The 19,697-nt window shown below is 42.6% G+C and overlaps 2 protein-coding genes across 2 annotated transcripts; one reads left to right on the forward strand and one right to left on the reverse strand.

Annotated features, from left to right (window-relative positions):
* Nucleotides 1-1,155: 1,155 nt before the first annotated feature.
* Nucleotides 1,156-11,675, forward strand: lmnb1 (lamin B1). The gene is made up of 11 exons (XM_070850591.1): nt 1,156-1,649; nt 4,857-5,013; nt 5,354-5,479; nt 6,565-6,735; nt 7,706-7,831; nt 8,124-8,344; nt 8,467-8,695; nt 8,807-8,911; nt 9,503-9,622; nt 9,920-10,027; nt 10,605-11,675. The coding sequence occupies exons 1-11, from the start codon at nt 1,300-1,302 to the stop codon at nt 10,644-10,646; spliced, it is 1,755 nt and encodes a 584-aa protein (XP_070706692.1). The 5' UTR covers nt 1,156-1,299; the 3' UTR covers nt 10,647-11,675.
* Nucleotides 11,676-14,447: 2,772 nt separating this feature from the next.
* On the reverse strand, nt 14,448-19,158 carry LOC139218832 (E3 ubiquitin-protein ligase MARCHF3-like). Its single transcript, XM_070850541.1, has 5 exons — nt 19,030-19,158; nt 17,001-17,293; nt 15,764-15,968; nt 15,442-15,651; nt 14,448-15,296 (listed from the first exon to the last, which is right to left on the reverse strand). Exons 2-5 carry the CDS (start codon nt 17,252-17,254, stop codon nt 15,138-15,140), a joined length of 828 nt encoding a protein of 275 aa, XP_070706642.1. The 5' UTR covers nt 17,255-17,293; nt 19,030-19,158; the 3' UTR covers nt 14,448-15,137.
* Between the last annotated feature and the right edge of the window lie 539 nt (nt 19,159-19,697).

Here is a 19,697-nt window from a genome sequence, read left to right on the forward strand (position 1 = left end):
TCTACAAACAACAGCCATGCAACCATCTGTCTCAATAAGTGTACCTTGGTCCAAGGTGGATGAGGCCAGTTAGTTCTTATCATTTTATGGGCTATTAACACAAGAGGTCTGACGGAATTTGTTCTTGAATTCTTGAACATCATACCTGAAAAGAATTTCTCCTATTTCTTTTTTGCCTTCTGGCAGTAGACTTCTATTTTAGTCCAATCCAAAAAAAAGAAAAAGAGGAGAAACATCTCTTATTGAGCCACACCCTCTGCAACGGAGGGTTAGTTTTATTGTTATAGCTGAAATATTACTATTGATGTTTTAAAACATTCTGATGGTCAACTTCCAACCAGCTTTCTTCCATGATGGCCTACTTAAATCCTTATACCAAGACATCCAGGGCCGTGGGGCAGCATGGTGGTGTGGTGGTAAGCACTGATGGCTCACAGCAACAGGGTTCCTGTGTTCTTAGTGAGGTTAGTTCAACAGGATCCATGCGTAAAAACAAGAAGTGCATCCGATTCTCAGTCATTTCAATCTAGAGCCATTCAGAACTGGTGTACGTCTGTCATTTTGTCCCATTTCTTGTGTGTCACCAATCATGTTGTATTCAAATTCAGCTTTTGGTGCCAGGTGCCCCCCTGGTTTGTGCTCAGCCCTGCCCTCACCCCTCCTGCTCGCCTCTCCATGCAACAGCAAAACAGTATGAAAAACCTAATTACTGCTGAATTGCTGTTTTATATCTGGGTCATTAACGTTATTTTTGTGCTATTCATATTCTTGTTGTGTTAGTAGGTTAGCGGTGTCAAAATGTCTTCCTTTCTCTTCGCTCCTTGACCGCTTCATCCTCACCTTACACGGTACAAACACTAACAGAGGAATGAATCCAGGCTCAGTCGCTGTTGGAAAAGTCAGACGCTTGTTATTGACACCGGGACGCTCCGATTCGACACATTGGTCTGGCCGCTTAAAACTAGGGTATGATGGAAATAGACTCCGCCTGCTTGGGAAATTGTCGGCATACGCCAGATATTCTTACGGGTGCACCCAAAAGTTAAAGTTGAAAGAACGCATTGCGTCGAGCTACGCCATTGGCTAATGGTACACAACGTAAAATTTTCAATGAGCCGCCATATTAGGAAGCCAATCCCCCTTTCATTCGTTAGGAAAAGACAGGATATACTTACAAGATAGTTTTCGGAAGTGCCGCTTGTTGTTGGGCGCTTGAATCTAAATTACACCTGCACAAGCGAAATTGGTTTTTGGCTTGTTTTTTGTCTTGTATACGATTTGTTTAACTGCTCTTCCACAATGGCGACCGCGACTCCGACCGGCCAGCGAAGCACGTGCGGTAGCGGCACACCGCTGAGTCCGAACAGGATATCCAGACTGCAGGAGAAGCAGCAGCTCCGGGACCTCAACGACCGCCTGGCCGTTTACATTGACAAGGTCCGCAGTTTGGAGTCTGAAAACGACGTACTCCTTCTACAAATTAACGAGAAAGAAGACGGGAGAAGCCGGGAGGTGTCCGGACTGAAAGCCCTGTATGAGACGGAGTTAGCCGATGCCAGAAGGTGTTTGGATGACTCCTCCAAGGAGCGGGCCTGGCTGCAGATTGAGCTGGGAAAAATCAAATCCGAACATGAGCAGCTTCTACAGAAGTAAGCCACTAACACTTTGATCATGTTGCATAGTCTACTACGGACAGGAACTCGGGACAATTAGCTAAAGGCTGTATGCTGACTTTGATTTTCGAGCCACTTTTTCAACATTACGCACGCAAGTCCGTGTGGGGTTACGTTTTCTCCTCTGCTGCGAGCGTCACTCAAATTCGGCCTATAAAAAGCCTTTTGAATTTTATTGTTCTCTCATTCGTTTACACACCACATCAAGCTTCAACCAGCTTACACTCAAAAAATGGTAAAGAATGATAGCCGATATTTTTTGAAAGGGCGACTGCGGCTGTTACCCGCCCACCATTGTTGTCTGTGTTGCTAAAGGAGAATAACTGTCAACCCGGCTTTTGCAGTCTCAACCTGGACCATGTCTAATGCTGCATAAATACATCAGAGAGGTTATTAAGCTGAAAATTTGATTAGAGAAATGCACCTGTGTTTTAATTAGACCGGCAGACAGAGCGAGCGTAAGCGGTCATTGAAGGTGACATGATGCCTTCAGGGTCTACTGGTAGTATCCGTCAAGACCAGTAGGCACAAACTCTGGAGCACATTATAAGTGCCAGTGGTGTTTCATGAGGAAAATTATGTTTTTTTGTTGCTGTTGTTGAAGTGGTACACAGCATTACTGAACCAGACATAATTTTGATATCTAAATTGTATTTACTGAGTTTTGGTTTAGTTGTCATTTGTTTGCACAACACACATGTATTGACACTCATGAAGCAAGGTGTGATTTTTCTATACATTCGACAGCCACAACTGTTACTCACAGCTGCTGATCTGAGGCGCATGAATAGACGATGTAGAGTGTTTCCACCTAAAATGTGGTGATTCAACTGCATTATCAAAAATCAAATGCCTATTAATTAATCAACAGTAAATGTCACCTAGTAAACCCCAAGCAGTGTTGTGTTGCCATAGCTGTGTGTATTTGTGTTACTTTGGCTGTGTGTGAAACCAAACTAGCTGAAAAGAACTTACATTTCACCAGTGTGTAAAATCCCACAGGATGGCGTTACAAAGGTTGCAGAGGTGCACTGCTGCTTGTTTTTCTATTGACTTTATTTATCAGGGGTAGTGCACATTGAATAAACAATGATCTAAATGTGCCAGTTATCCAAGAGGCTGTTTCTCACCTGGAGGCCCTGAACAGATGTTACAAAGTCACCCAAAACAAGAGATTAATTGCACTTAATAGCACTATATGAACAGAGTATACAGCACCTTACTCACACATGTCCTTCAGTCTGAGCTGTCGGGTGAGGAGCTGTTGTGCGGTGTTGAACAGAGGGAGTACTGTGTGTGGTCAAGCACTCTGACAGTTGAACACAGGTGGCTGAGGCAGCTTGCTTGAGTATGTGGTTTTCCTTGACCAGTTGACGTGAACTTTGTAAAGCACTATGAGACACTCTGTTGTGATATTGGGCTATACAAATAAAATTGAATTGAATTGAAAATTGAATTGAATCTGTAAGAGCAGCAGACTGTATAAGAAGTGGATACATCCGGGCCTGAAAAGAGAAGTTAATTTGGAAATGCTTTGAGTATGCGTTAATTCTAATGGCCAGCAGGGGGTGACTCCACCACAAGTCCAATTATAAAGTATTCTAGGAGAAAATAACCCAACTTCTCACTGTGAATTGCTAGTTTGAAGTCTTCTTCATTACAGCATGATATTCATTTAGTAAATTATTCTCCCATTTAGAGCAGAATAGAGGATAAAACAAGGTATGCTTTAGGGCGGGGTTGCCTTGAGATTGGCAAGTCACTACCGTACTGTTTTTGAGTTTTTAGACGACAATCTGTTTGTGCAGTATTTACTTTCTAAGCATCAAAGCTTAACTTTTCCCATGTTAAAATCACAGTAAAGGTGACAGCCAGGCTGTCCTACGTGGCAGCTCTGGAATAGATTCAGCGTAGTATTGGTGTGCAGCCGTGCTGCAGAAAATATTTCTCGCATACCTCTGTACATTCCAGTCATAGTTAGCCCTGTTTTGCAGCAGTCCCACCCACCCATCATAATGCTGAGGCACAGCATCAGAAAAAAACTGGCTGCTGTTCCAGCAGAACTCCTAACGTTCTACTTCACCAACAAACCCATTGAAACAGATCCACTGTTGACTTAGTCAGTCCAGGCTCAGGGATGGGAAACGGATGTTCATTGTGTTTTTGAAAGAAAGATATGTGACTCTAATTTGTTAGAGGAATTAAGGAATTAAAAGGCATTTATTATGAATAGTAAAAAGCAGGAAAAATCTGAAAATTGTAGCTGTGAGTCAGACCCAGGCATTTTCAGGAGACGGAGGAAGGTGGATGATGCTGAAAAATAGAAAGAGGAGGAAGACAAATGAGGATTAAACATATCTGTTGGCATGTTTGTTCTGTATCTAGGGCTCAAACGCACTAGTTTGAGCCCTAGATACAGAACAAACATGCCAACAGATATGTTTAATCCTCATTTGTCTTCCTCCTCAAACTCACTAGTTTGAGCCCTAGATGATAATTTGAATAGTGATTCAAATTCTGTTATCAGAAAGAAATTCTTAGAGATTGTGCAGAAAACATGTGTCTGTAATTTTCAAAACTGCTATATTTCAGTTGACTACAATAGTTTATGTGAGGATAGAATTCAAAATTCTGTCAAACATTCAGTTTGATACAGAATTCTAAAATATCCCAGACTACATCTACCGTGATATCAAAATTCTGATTTAATTCTCAAGAAATTGCAGTAGCTGTTTACTCTAAGATGTTTTGACGCACTGTGGGCTCAGTTTTGTAATGATTAAAAAATCTGGCTATATTGTTTGTGGGCTTGTTGAGTAAAGACTGAAGATGCAGTGTAGCAAGTTCGGTGTCACTTGCTCACACAAATGTGGCAGGAGAGAGGGTTAATCATCCCTTCTACTCATTTAGGCCTGATACCTTGTAGAGGCATTTTACAGTTTTTATTTTACATATTTCTTGCACAGCCTGTGTGATATGCATGGCCAAGGTGGGTGGCCTGGTTGTCAACAGAGTTTGTATCTGCTGCTAATGATCTGTTCTACTGTGTAGCTAATGAACATTCACCTGTATGACTGTATGACCTGTATGCCTGCTTTTAAGGTTTTAACCTTGACCAACCATCACCAGCATCACACACTGTCATCTGCATGTACTTACCATGCTTTGATCTCCTCCTTTCAGCTACAACAAGAAAGACTCTGAGGCAGCTGGAGCCCAGGCCAGGCTCAAGGACTTGGAGGCTCAGCTGAACTCTAAAGAGGCCATGCTGGCTACAGCGCTGTCTGAGAAGAAAGGCCTGGAGGCCACACTGGCTGACATGCAAGAACAACTGCAAGAGGTACATTACCTTATATTTCTTTAGCTGATGCCTCCATCTATAGTGAGCATGAGTCAGAGTATAGCTGGCGTGTATGGTTTGACTATATCCTGGATGTAAGATGGACCTGAGCCGTTCTCAGCATGGTTACAGCACTGCTGTAACACCAATATGATGAGATTAGAACGATTTTCCTTTTTTTGTACCTGTTCTTTTCAACATAAATGCGATGATGCAGAGAGCCATTGTGCCAAAACAAAAGAATATTTGTGAATATTATTTGCTTTTATACTGGATCTTGTACTTGAATAAATGATTGGACTTATGTGTGTTTGTTACCTGTTTTTTTGTGTGTTGTCAGCTGGATACAAGTCTCGCTCAGGCCAAGAAGCACCTTGCTGATGAGATTCTTCTGCGTGTCGACTTGGAAAACCGCTGCCAGAGTCTGACTGAGGAAATGGACTTCCGTAAGAGCATGCACCAGGAGGTGAGAATTTGCCTTTTATTAAGTCGCAGTAGACAACACTGTGTGTGGCAGATACATGGCTAGTAATACTACTGCTATAAAATGGTTCTATGTCCCAGTGGACTGTCTGAACAATGTTTCAGTAGGATAAATCTCTGTTGCCAGTTTATAAGGTTCACCTAGCTAAACCTAGATAAGGAAACTAAAACTCACAGTCCTGTTATATTTAATACTTATTGAAGGTTAGAATTATCAGATTTAGTTGAAACTTTTTAGAGTGGTGTTGCTTGTTAACTTGATCTTTTTCAGAAGGATGTAGTTTGGGCTGCTGTTGAAGGGTATTACATTGTACAGAGTGGTGTTTGTTATTCAGCCTAATGTCATTGATGTAAATGAGGTGGACAAAATAATAGGAACACCTATTAGTATAATCCAGAAAGTGCATCCCCCAAAATGATCATACAGGTGAGTCAACGCCTCTCTAAAACTGTTGGAACAAAGAATGACCTTTTATAACCTTCATGATAGGAGGACTTGTTGCAGGACTGTTGTATTAAACAGTGTTATTTTTGGCTAAGTTTCCCCAATAAACTGGCAGCAGAGTGTATAGCTGTCTTTACACAGCTGGTTACCGTATTTTTAAGCAAACATTACTCGTACAGGAGAGAACGGTACATCTGTTTGGCAGCAGGGCAGTGTGTGTGTGTGACTGAGTTTGACAGCAGTGGAGCTGTCAGGCTGTGATACATGCACAGTACTTGTTAGTGGGATACATTCATTGTTGGTTTGGGTCTGCGCATGAGATTTACTGCCAGTACGAGGTGTAGAGTATCACTACACTTATCCTCTAACATCAGAAATGAAGCTGATTTGGCTTCTGAGACTTGGAGCTCATCTGCAAAAGCATGAGGAGCTTGAGTTTTCAGTAGGGCTGCAGCTAAGCATTGAATGTCTTAATTATTGTTGTTTTATTTATTAAATTGATCAATCACTATCTTTTTCATTTTTCATTTGTGCAACCTAACCACATTTGATGTGTGGTAAAGAGAACAGGATCAAACCTGAGAATGCTGTCTGAGTGTGTGCTGTGCTGTGCTGTGCTACAGGAAGTGAAGGAGGCCCGACACCGTTACGAGACTCGTCTGGTGGAGGTGGACTCTGGACGGAAGGAGGAGTATGAATATAAACTGACTCAGGCCCTGACTGACATGAGGACTCAGAATGAGGAGCAGATAATGATCTATAAGGACAACATGGAGAGCGCCTACCTGGCCAAAGTATGAACCCACACTGTCAGCACTATCACACATTTTCTCCATTCCTATACCTACTGTGATGGACATGTGGAATGACAGTGAATTTCTGTACAATTTTTTTTTTTATTTAAAATGTCTTAAAAGGTCCTTCCTTTTTATATATTCCACACACATTTTTCCTGTGCACACCTTAACACCAGAGACATGAACCTAGTGTATCAAAGCAGTTGCTGATTAAAGGCACAACAGGCAAAATATTGGCATTTGTCTGAATTTTCAAAAAAGGTGGTATCCTATAATACAAAGGGGTCTGTCTTTGAGTGAGCTTGGCAGGGGAAACCATATGTCCTAGTTGAATATTCTGACAATGTGGCAATACTGTGCTGCTACAACAGCTTCCAGTTTTCTGGGACTCTCCACTAGATGTTGTTACCTGGCTGCAGGGATTTGCTGCCTTTCAGGCAACAGAGCAGCAGTATGGTCCAACACTGTTGATGCACGATCAGGCCTGGCTCACAGTCTGTGTTCTAGATCATCCCAAAGGTGTCGGATAAGGCTGACCAGTCAAATTCTTCCACACCAAATTCGGATATGGACCCACATGCATTGGGCCTTTTGTGTGATCCATAAAAAGATGAAAAGGAAAAAATAAGATCAGATTATTATTTGGCAGCAATCAAATCATCAGGAAAGCACAGATGGTCAAAATGCTTGTAGTACTGACACCATAATACATTTAAAAAAAAAAAAGCTAAAATAAGTGTTGATTAACAAGTTTAAATCATCTGCATACATAATATGCAAATAAGCAACAATCTCTTACTTGTTTTACAATAAAGTGAAACTAAAGTGTGTAAGAAAGCCAACATACCAAATGGCACTAACTAACTTCCTGTGTGTCAGGAAGTGACTGATGCAGCTCAGTTCCTCTTTCAGGGTGAGGCTGTGTTGATGTTGTTGACTCTCGAATCATCTGTGTGTCTATCTCCAGCTCGAGGACCTGCGTCAGTTGTCTGAGATGAACGGAGCATCAGCCAATATTGCCCGAGAGGAGCTCAGAGAGTCCAGCCTGAGGATGGAGAGCCTCACCGCCCAACTGGCAGGACTGCAGAAGGAGGTTGGCATTTTTTTTATCTAAAGTTTTTATTTTCTAACAGAATTAGGATTGGTTTTCTTAGGAAGCAATATTTGTTAAAACCCTGTGATATCCAAATCACATGAATTGATTGATTGACAATGATTGACTGACATGGAGAGTTTACACATAAATAAAAACTTCACATCAGCCTCAGTATCTTACTCTGCGATGCTTCACATTGGGTTTGATTTTTTTGAAGCAGTATCAAAGCTTTTTGAATTCCATATGATAAAGTGTTGGCTTGCTCTGTGACCTCCTTGCCCATGTTCAGAGTCGTGGTTGGCGTGATCGTATAGCGGAGCTGGAGGCAGCATTGACTCAGGAGAAAGACACGAGCCGCAAGCTGCTGGTAGACAAAGACCTTGAGATGGCTGAGATCAGGGCCAAGATGCAGCAGCAACTGAACGAGTACGAACAGCTGCTGGATGTTAAACTGGCTCTGGACATGGAGATCAATGCCTACCGCAAACTTCTGGAGGGAGAAGAAGAAAGGTGAGCACCCAGACGGCTTGCTATTAGTGATGGCATCAGTTAAATGTCTTCTCCATTTCTGATTGAGCAGCTGTGCCTCTTTAGTGACCTGGATGCTTAACTGTGGCACTTCCCTCCCCCAGACTGAAGCTGTCTCCCAGTCCTTCATCTCGTGTCACCGTGTCTCGAGCCTCGTCCAGCAGCCGCAGCGTGCACACCACTCAAGGAAAGAGAAAGCGCGTTGACGTGGAGGAACAGGAAGCCAGCAGTTCGGTGTCCATTGCTCACTCCGCCTCAGCCACAGGACCCATCTGCATTGACGAGATCGACACCGACGGCAAGTTTGTGAGCCTCCACAACAGTGAAGATGAGGTGAGCTCTGGGGTTGTTGAGCGTCACACGCCTTAATATTTATGTGGAGATCTGGCATAACCTTTTGTTTATTCGACTGATTTTTTTCCTGTCAATGACTGTCTGTCTCAGGACCAGGCCATGGTGGGATTTGAGATAATTAAGACAATTGGAAATGCTACGGCCACCTACAAGTTCACACCAAAATATGTCCTGAAGGCTGGCCAGAAAGTCACGGTAAGAATTTGTTTTTAATACAACTCATTTTCTGTTGAACCTGTTCAGAAGTTAAAATAAAAAAGGAAACATCCAGCATGTTTAGGAATACTCTCACAGGGAGAAGACAAGCAGGAAGTCTTGAGTCTTTTTTTAAGGAAGAGTGTCAGTAATAGTCTTTACACACTGTTTGCATTTCCTCATGTTACCTTAGATAAAAATTATTCTAATGAGTTCCATGGAGTGAGATATACAGGTTTTAAAGTCAACTGGCTCTGATTAGGTATCAGAATCATTGCCAAGAGAGAAACAGTTGGTTACTAGTAGAGTCTTAGGCTCTGTTTCAGGCTGCTGTCCGAGTGTTTAACAGTGTGGCTGTAATTACAATTTAGAATGAAGTACAGTCTACACTCTGAAGAAACATTTTTGTCCCTGTTGGGTAATCTTACATAAGAGATGAATGACTCATGTCACTTGATTGCTAATCTCTGTGTAAAATCTCAGAGGAGTTGCTCTGGACTTGAAGGATGTATTGAATGCTCTCCACTGAGTTGAATATAAGAATGACGGTGGTGCTTTTTGAACCCTCATGTGGCTGTTTGCCGTGTGCAGGTTTGGGCGTCCGATGCTGGTGTGAGCTCCAAACCTCCCACTGACCTGGTGTGGAAGAACCATCCCTCCTGGGGTTCAGGGGAGGACGTTCATGTGGTCCTGATCGACCCTCAGGGAGAGGTGAGACCATACGTATATCCATCATCTCCACGTGTGTGTGAACGGTTAGAACATAGAGGATCCTTTGGTTGCACTGATTTGCTATCACCACCTCTAGACTAGTGCATTAGTCTCTCCTCCATATCTTCAGAAAAAGTAATTGATGTATAAAAGGCACACATCTTTTCTATCAAGGTGCTGTCCAAGAAAGAACTCCTATGCTTTACAAAAACCGGTGACACTGTATAATGCTCTCTTTCCAACACGGTTTTTCTTTGCGTGTGTGTGTGTGTCTGTGTGTCTGTGTGTCTGTGTCAGGAGGTCGCAAAAAGAACTACAACATACACAACAGCTGTAGAAGAGCCGGACGAAGAAGATGATGATAGTGGAGTGGAAGCTGCTGAGGAAGACCTCTTCCACCAGCAGGTGAGACTACCAGCCTCACTAGCGGCTCAGTACAGGCATTCCCTCATTTAAGTCCAACCACTAAATGCATTACATTTAAAAATATTTATACTGAGCACATTCTCGGATGACATACCACCTCTCTCCCCTCTCCTGTCTGCCTCTTCACTGTCGTTTCCTCTAATCTGACTCGTGAGGCTGGACAGAGGTTTGAGGTGTAAAGGAAGACTAATATTTTGGAAATAAACTTCATGCTGACATGTATGGTTGTGTTTTACTACGTTAGGCCAGGGCTGTGTCGTGTAAAGAAGATAGCCACACTTTTCTTACCTCTAAACTCGCAGTCAGAGATAACGGGTATCACGACGGTGGTTATAAACTGGCTTTATTAACTCAGGCTTTCTGCCTCAGGCTCTAATACATTAGTCCTAAAAGGACTTATCAGCTAATCAGGACGATATCCTGTATATACACAAACATACATATACATTCTTCACTAATCTCACTTCATTGTACAGCTTCCATGTTGGTGTGTTGTAAAACGTCAGGGCGTTATTAGCACTGTGTTTTGAATGGTACCATGGATGTGTGTGTGCAGGAAGGACCTCGCACTGGAAAAAGCAGCTGCAGCATCATGTGATCCCACTGCACCAGCAAGCCACCACCTCCTTCTCCTCTGAGCCCAGCAAGTCTGCTGCCAACTGTAACTCTAGAACTATTTTTCTATCTTTTGTAGTGTATTTCAATAAAATGTATGGATTTTATTTTATCTTTTTACTACTCATACAAATGCAAAACTGCTCTTGGTAGATGTATTTTCATCCGAAAAGCCAAAATAACATGGTTATTGAACAAAGTTTGTAGTTCAGATCCTCTTCCAACAAAATAGTTAAACTGAAGGACGTGCTTTGTCTTTCAAGTAAATAATGTTGTGCTATGGAAGTCTTTAAATAGATTTTAATTTTGTTATTTCATTTTATATTATTATTATTATTATTATTATTGTTGTTATTGATGCTATATTTTAGGCCTTTGAAGTGATGAGAAAAGAAAAAAATGGGAAAAAAAAAATAGTGAAAGGACAAGTACACTAAAAGCTCCACAGTAACGGGAGTTAATGTAATGAATGACTTCCTCCCATCAGTCTGGACCTTGACTGGGCAGAATGTTAAGATGATGTGAAGTCAATGCCATTCTTCTAGTATCTTCAGGAGAAAACTTAACACGGTTGTCTTGATGATGAAGTCAGAGAGGGGAAGTTTGTTAGCAATTGGTGAGTTACCAAAATTAGGTTTTTAAGTATTGGTACTGTGAAAAAAAATGTGACTAGGGGACACCACAAAGAAATGGAATGAAAGCACAAGTCCGTGCAGACATCCTGGTGAAAACCTGGTGAAAACCAGGATGTCCCATTTTTTTTTCTACAAATAAAAACTTGTGCCATCTCAATAATTTGACAGGTTCCAATCATCACATTCTACACCTGGGGGCTGTAATGTGATGTCATACAGTAAACCCTCCCTCTTCGCTGACTTTGAATAAGCATTGCACCACTAATTGCGAAGTGTTGATTGTATTCTTAACTTTTGATATTTGAAGTGTTTGAGGTACCTTTGTGTTTGTTACTATGCATGCTATTGCTGTAATCTTCATAGTTGAATGAATAAATGTTTGCTTGTTTTACTTTTTTTAATACATCGTTCTGCACTTATAGCACCTGTCTAGTCTGCTCAGCCACTCAAAGCACTTTAACACTACATTCCCATTCACCTCCCTGCCATCAGGAAGAAACCACCCACACAGAGGCACAGCTTTTTGGGGATAAATGTCTTGGACATGCAGACCGGAGAAGCCGGGGATCGAGCTATCGTTTAGTGGTTGACCTGCTCTACCTCTGTGCCTACTGTATTATGTAGAAGACAGAATTAGTTATATCATGAAATATTACAGTTCTAACAGTAATTATTAAAATTAGAAGAAAAGGCTTTAAATCATGATGCTAGATGATAAAAACGTAGCTGTGTACTTGCCATTTGTTTACCGATTTCCATCAGCAGGCATCAGAGACCAGAAGATGGCAGGTAACTGTCATTACCAGTGAGAAGTCCAAGTCCTAACCTTTGGTTTTTGAGTCATTAACAGATTAATGTGGTCTTCACCAGATGCCGTAGTAGTATTGGCAGTGGTATTTTTAATAACCAGAAATCCTCTGACAGTCCAGTACAGCCTATGCTACAGGATCCATCATAACAGGATTCTTTTACTTTTGAACTATTCGATAATATCCATCCACATTTAGTTTATTTCAAAGCATGGTAATTATTGTGGGAACATTTGGATTGGTGTCTTGTAGCATCTGATTCTTGTCTGAGGTTTAAACAGGTTACAGGTAGCACAGAGCAGGGGGAGCTACAGTAGCTAATGGGAAACTTCAATTCAATTCAATTCAATTCAATTCAATTTTATTTGTATAGCCCAATATCACAACAGAGTGTCTCATAGTGCTTTACAAAGTTCACTGAAAACGGCACAATACCTGAGGAATCTATCACCAAGCTTCCTAGTTACCTGTTTTTAGATAATCCATCCAGTTTATCTGCTGATACTCTTCAGCCTTTGCACAACTAAACATTATTTTATTAGTTCCCACTGTGGCCAAGTTATACATCAGTCTACGGATTAAAGCCCAGCTAATCACAGTTTGAGGCCAGATGCAGAGACCAACTGTCGAGTCAATTTTAACTGAATTTCCAGTTCATGGAGATAAACATCAGGTGGAACTGATTCTCCAGTCAGTGCCATTGAACCAATGTTTCTGTACTTTGAATGCAGGACTTAAACTTGTAATGGAGCATTTGTAAGATGAGTATCATGGGCAAAGCTTTGGATAAGTGAAGTGCTCTAAAATTGCATTGCTCTCCCAGTGATTCATCTGATATGTCCTCTGAGGAGGATTAGATAGTATTTATATAACATGAATAGGGGAAGGAAATAGTACATGTACAGCAAAGTGACTGGAGGAGTCAAGTCTGTAGTGTGCAGAGTTTGTTGCATCAACTGCATCACTTTACTGGCAGCAGCACAAAGCTGTTAAAGTGCAGCGAGAACAAAGTGTGGTTTATGTCTATAAGAACTGTGCCACCACAGAACAGCAGCTATACTGAAAAATGTCAGCATTCGTCTTGAGCTGCTATTTGTCTCATCAGTGAAAACAGCAACTGATTGGATTGGTCTGCTTTAGGGCTCACTTAAGCTTGCTTTAGAACCCTTTAGAACTGTTCTTGAGGGGGCCAGTTGCCCAATGAGTCAATGGTCAATTTTGAAAGAAATATTTAGGTAAAAATATCTTCCCAGTTACTGTAAATGTCCACTCAGATGAAAGACGTTAATGAGAAAGCTAGTTATTCAGTGCAGTGGATGATAACCAATAGCAAATGCACAGTGGTTCTGGGTTCTCTCTTGGTAAGAGCAAAAATGTGTGCAGTGTTTCAGGGGAGTTTCCATTCTTTCAGGTGATTTACTGTTAATTTTATCATTGCAATGAATGCAGATGATTCCATAGAGTATATACATCATCAACCAGAATGGAGGACTGGTTAGACTCTTAAATGAGGAGTGAACAGAAGAGTGGGTAACAGTATACAGTAGCTCTTAATGTAGGAAGAACTTAGTATGTAGTATTAACAACACTAACAAACTAACGGTGGCATGGAATTCATCACTATCGCCATATCTTGATAAAACATTAAGATTGTATCTGTTTATACAGGTAAATATAGGAGGTTTGGCCAGAGAGATCTACTGATTTACTGCACATGTGATTGATCATGTGATTCTTTACCGGCTCCTCCACTCTTTAGGGCCATTCATGAGTGCAATTGGAAGTAGTTTTCCTAACAATGCAGTCTTGGAAATGTTAACATGTCAGCGTGACATAACAGTTTGTTAGTTTCCATCAAAAGGCAAATCTAATTTCTTTCATATTAACAAAAAAATGCCACGGACTCAGAAACTAGGTCACAACAGCAGCTGTGCAACACACATTCTTCAGATTAAACAGGACACTTCATGTAGGACATATATGATCTTAGGTCTTTAGTTCAACTAGCTGGGTGAGTGTATATATCTATAGCGATTATATATGTATATGTGTATATATATATATATATATATTATATATTATATGTATATTGCTCTATAATTAAGATTTATTATACACAAATACCAATTTGTTCAATCAAATTTAGTAAATTCTACTGATCTTATCATCCCTGTGGAAAGTTTTTTTAAAACACTGTTCTGTTGAGCCTGACACGTGTCATGTGTATTGCATGTTCAACAATGTCGGTTGTCTTTAACATTCCTTTTTTCCTTTCAAATCAGTTCCGTGATGCCTGGAAAGTATTTATCTAAAATGAGTGAACACTGGAACCACATCAACTCAACTGTATTAAACATTTTATTTTTCTATTTTACCAACGCACAAACAGATTAAACAAAACAATAAAAAAATAGCCTTTGGTTTAAATGCGTCCAAATCAGTTAAATAAAAGTGCCCAAACTGTCCATGGACTTCATGACAGAGTTCAAAAAGACTGAGTGCATGAACCTGTACCAGGAGAGGACTTAGAGGCCGTGCTTGACTTCAGTTGAGGCACATGACACTTACAGGTTAAAGGGGCTGACGTCACATCAAACACACGGCCGCTTTGTTCCATCCATGCAGCATGTGTCTGTTTGTGCTGCTGAGATGCAGAGATGTCCACGGCTTCTTATTTAATACACGTGCGTCAGTCATTCTTAAAGGAGCAGTCTGATGTTCTAGGAAACTTCTCAAATGTCAGACTGTTTCCTGAAGTCATTAAGATCCATAAAGCCTTCATCATGGTGTGAAAATATCTGAGGCTTTTCAACAGGAGCTCGCTGCTGTTACAGCTGACAGAATCTTTGTGTCTGGACGAGGCAGTCCTTTACTGTGTTCACAATGAGTTTGAGAATAAAGTGCTGCTTGGACCTGTGGCCTTTCACACATGTGACATCAGCTCTTGCAAAACATCTCAGAGCGGAGCTTTAAAGTGCAAAAAGAGCAGGAGATGACCAGTCCATCCCTGGTGAGAGCCTGACTCTGTGCTCACACCATCGACTCTTTGGATGGCTGCTTCCCTCGCTGTGAACCCTGTAAGGAGTGCAGCGCTGACCTGTCACCACGGGACCTGGGGAGGAGGAGGACTACTCTCTGATTGGACTGTCGCCACTCGTTGTACAGTCGACAGTGATACCTGAGAGACACCTGGGGAAGACAGAATGGACGTCATGGACATACATCCTGCACTGTTGTCCACACAAGCTGCAAATACAAGACGCACAAGCTGCAAATACCAGCCAAGCTGTCGTAATAAAAACTGCATAGCATGCACACCCCTCAGAATACTAACCAGAGTCCAGAAGAGGTAAATGGTGAAGAGAGCGACAGTTAGTGCGATGAGCCCCACAGCCTCTAGCCGGCTGGAGAAGTGCAAGTGATCTATGGCACCACGAAGGCAGAGCCAGCCTGAGATGGTGGCCAGAGGGGTGATGAGCAGGAAACACACCATGTCACCAAACAGGGTGCGTTTCTCCTGACGAAGACTTGGGTTCTGCAGCCACTAAACCACCAAGAACGAAAATTAAAGCACAGTCAGGTTTAGATCAAATGTGGTGCAATGAATCAGTGAACTGAATCCCTCTCGTGCTGCAGCTTCCCTGACCACCCGTTACCTCCAACAGTGACCTGGACTTCCTCTGCACAGTGAACTGGTAGTGGCAGAGCTCACAGAAGCTGGTTCCTGAGGCTGACAGCCAGTGTTCCAGACAGCTGCGGTGGATGGTGGCCAGAGTCCCCGAACAGTCACAGGGGGACAGCAGCTCTTCCTGGGCTCCACTGTCATGACAGATGCGGCACATGGGGTTCTCTGGCACTGCACTGAGGAGGAGGAGAATGAGGGAGAAGACATCGAGTTGTTAGTTTTGGTGCCATTACAGTGTGACATTATGGCTTACATACTCTGGGGCAATCTAAAATTTTATTCTTTGGCAATCTAAAGGAATCCAGTGGGCCCACAGCCCCTTTACTCATAGAATCTGGAGTCATAATTAGTTAACCAATGTTCTACTTTGTAAAGTCTTTGCCCTCTAATGCAGGATGTGGTCCATGCTGCTTTGGGCCTGTCTGGCACCCACAAACACACTCACTCACTCACTTCATCTGAAACAGTGACCACTAAATATACTGTCAATGTGTCACAGCACAATGACACAGAAACACTACAGCACAGAAAGCATAAAGCCTACTTGCTGTGACAAGCAGAGGTTACACACTGCAACAGTCCAGCATAGAGCAGAGCACACCCAACACAGACCCAACTGATGCTGCTCATGTGGGGATTCTTGAATCCTTAATGTTGAATTCCTGAATCGTTGGGTCTCTCTCTAATTAAAGAGTTTGGTCTAGACCTGCTCTTTATGGAAAGCATCTTGAGATAATGCTGCTATGAACTGGCGCTATATAAATAAAGATGGATTAATTGACTGAGAGCAGGAAAGGGAGCAGCACTAAAATTGCACCCAACTGTTAACGTTGCCGGGAATGTACACCACTGTGATGGACAGCGAGTGTGTGTGCGGCCGTGCAGAGAAGCTGAGCTGAGCACACTGTGAGCTCCTGCAGTTTTGTTGTTTGTAAGAATCAAAACGTGATGAATCTCCAGCCGCACGTCAAGATGCTGAATCACCCTCCGTGCACATTTAATATCCTGGAATATGAGAATTATAGACACTACTACTGACTTTCTGTCTAACAATTTAGCAAATTAACCATGCACAGTCCAATCATATACTAAGTTTCCACCTAGTCTTGTTTCATTTAGCTTTCTACTGAACGACAACTGGGAGTTGGAGCCAGTGTGATGCAGTGTTTGACTGGTGAAACTAAAATTAAAACCGAATTGAAACATACCATTGTTTGATGTATGCAGCATCCAACTCTGGAGACATCAGCTGAGCATCCAGCTTGGTCGACACCTGCGTGTAATACTGAGGCTGCTCACTGGACGACACGCTGCACTCCTCCATGGTTTTACCTGGGAGAGGCGGCTCGTCGGAGAACCCACACAGGGCCTCAGAGGTCAGCTCAGGCCGGCAGCTCACATGGGCGTACAGACACTGGTTTGGCAAAACTTCCGGCAACACGGTGCAGCGATCAGTCATCATGGTGGCCGACACACCGAGGTCCTAATGGGCATCTCCTATCTACAGAAACAGGGGAGAGCTGATTCAGATAAACCTGATGACAGAGAGGAGGGTCTGCGGCATATGTCTATATCATACTATAATAAACTAAGCTGCTTCTAAAGGTGCTTACATGGAAAAACTGAACATTTCTCAGCCCCAGTATCGTCATAGGAATGTGAAGATTATTCATCTGCTTTTATCTCAAGTTTTACAACAATGTTTATTACCTAAATTATATCATGCATTATCATTATATTCATATTATTACTGCGGCCTGTGGTCCAATTTTCATTGGCCCGCAGGAAATTCTAAAAATGTATTGGAATACGGCCCACACATGGAACTTGCGCTGGACTGTATTGTACTTCTTAGTCTCACAGCTAGGTGGAGTAACTGTCTTGAACGAGGCAGCTTCTCTATAAAATGAGTAATCGAAGAAGAAATTTGCTACAGGTGACCCAAAATGGCAGAATTAAGGAAACGTAAGAGAGCAAGTGAGTGTAGAAAGTTTCAGACGTGGTGTGCGATGAGAGCACAGCTAATAACTAATGACGATCACTTTTGCATTAAGGAGGAGCTGCTTGATCTTAGCAGCCTAAAGAGCACCACGACGGGTGAGGATGTTTTTGAAGCTGTGCCAGATGCAGTTGGCATGATGGGACTTAAATGGGACGAGCTGTGTGGAGGTACGACGGATGGGGCTCCAGCTGGGACAGGCGAGTGCAAAGGAATCTACGGTGTCCGCCAAGGGGCAAGAAAGTGGAGGTAAGGCTGTTAATTTGAGCGCCAGGGCTCTAGCACAGACTATTTCAAGCTTCCTTCTCTGATGCTGATGCTGTGCTGCAGCGGTTTTATTCCCTGAGATCAGAAATCGACCAGTTTTGAAGAGAGAAGGACTGACCTCTTCATGAGCTCAGTGACCCTCTCTGGTTGGATCTCACTGATCACCTTAACACACTGAACAAGAGCCTACAAGGCAAAGACCAGCTTGTACCACAACTAATAAATGAAAGCCCACTAATGGAAAGGCTGTTTTGAATCATATTCAGTTATCATGCAGAATTTACTTACATTTGATTGATTTTGCCAACTTTAATCCACTAGAGGTGAGGCGATGTACATCACCTCTGAAAAAAGTTTGGACACCCCTGATCTAGCTGCTCCTACTTCTTACAGCTCAAACTTTTTTAGCCACTTATGATGACAGATCTTTAAGAGAATGCACTTTTGCTTTTGCCCAGTGTGCTCACAAACGATGGCGAACTCCATCCTGTGATGAAAGGTGGGAGAGACAGCTGCCAACTCCACAAACAGACTAAAGTAACGAGACGTTTAGTTTGACTCTTTGAGGTCAAGAATGAACCTGTGCACATAACATTAGCATTAACCCCGTGTTGTTCTTTGGTCCAGTGTAGGAATGTAGGGGGGGGGGGTCTGTCTACTTCCATCAAACTGAGTCGCTTCACGTCATGTTTTCAGCGCTGACTGTCCTCAACATTTCTGCTAGCTTAGCTGGCTAACTGCCGCGTAAGCTAGGTTTCCTCAATACTGGACACTGTGGAGCGTTAGTAAAGATTAACACGGGAAAAAACAACTAGCTACTGCGATAACGGTTTACCCCATCGACTAATGCTAAAGTTATGTCAGACAACACAGACACGACACAGCCTCTCGTCGTTCGGTGACGGCACCACAGCAAGCCCGGCTAACGGGCCACACGGCTCCGGAGCTTCTTCCTAACACTGCACACTCACCTCTCGTCGACGTCCACAAGCGCCAGCTCGAATGTTAAAGGCTGACGTTAAGCGGGGATGTCTCCTCCACAGTCTGTGTGGAAACTGCGCTGTTAAGTCACCGTGAAGTTCCGCTTTACGCCAAAAGGGTGTTGTTTGACTCAGCGGACTGCGTAACAGGTACATTTCCGCCCGAACGACGCCTTAAAGGCGCGCCTTCTTTATAGACTCCAATTGTGCGGACGCTTGGATTATAAACACTCTTAATACTTAGCTGTCTGTAAAGAAGCATGATTTCACCCATTTGATCAGCTAGCCTTAAATATTTGAATGGCTGAATGCTACGAGAGCAGCAGGCGTACAGGAAGCCTTGCCTGCGAGGCAAACTTCAGGGCACAAAATAACACCCAGTCGGTGTATTGATTGACTGACCAATCACGTCAGGTTTGTCCACTGCGGCCAGGCAAGCACGGTGTAAACACACGGAAGCGTGAGGAATCTGTATGATGAGCCTGTACGATTCCAGTCATCCAAACCTACACAAAGATCCACTGGACCACTTGGTAAAGTTGACACCACACCACCACCCAAAACCATCCTCTCCCCAGAGGATTAGAGGAAGCAACAGGAGCAAAAGTCAGTGTCACCTGTTCCCACATATTATAAGTCTATTACAAATGAGATGCATT

Source organism: Pempheris klunzingeri, chromosome 19 (genome assembly GCF_042242105.1).
Source record: "Pempheris klunzingeri isolate RE-2024b chromosome 19, fPemKlu1.hap1, whole genome shotgun sequence".
NCBI classification, from domain to species: Eukaryota; Metazoa; Chordata; class Actinopteri; order Acropomatiformes; family Pempheridae; genus Pempheris; species Pempheris klunzingeri.

Excerpts from the sequence above, each read along its gene's own strand:
- lmnb1 (XM_070850591.1), top strand. The coding sequence starts at position 1,300 with ATGGCGACCGCGACTCCGACCGGCCAGCGAAGCACGTGCGGTAGCGGC. Across the intron at positions 5,014-5,353 it reads TGCAAGAACAACTGCAAGAG|CTGGATACAAGTCTCGCTCA; the intron begins GTACATTACCTT and ends GTGTGTTGTCAG. Across the intron at positions 6,736-7,705 it reads AGAGCGCCTACCTGGCCAAA|CTCGAGGACCTGCGTCAGTT; the intron begins GTATGAACCCAC and ends GTCTATCTCCAG.
- LOC139218832 (XM_070850541.1), bottom strand. The coding sequence starts at position 17,254 with ATGATGACTGATCGCTGCACCGTGTTGCCGGAAGTTTTGCCAAACCAG. Across the intron at positions 15,969-17,000 it reads GCTGCATACATCAAACAATG|TGCAGTGCCAGAGAACCCCA; the intron begins GTATGTTTCAAT and ends CCTCCTCCTCAG. Across the intron at positions 15,297-15,441 it reads TTTACCTCTTCTGGACTCTG|GTGTCTCTCAGGTATCACTG; the intron begins GTTAGTATTCTG and ends TGTCTTCCCCAG.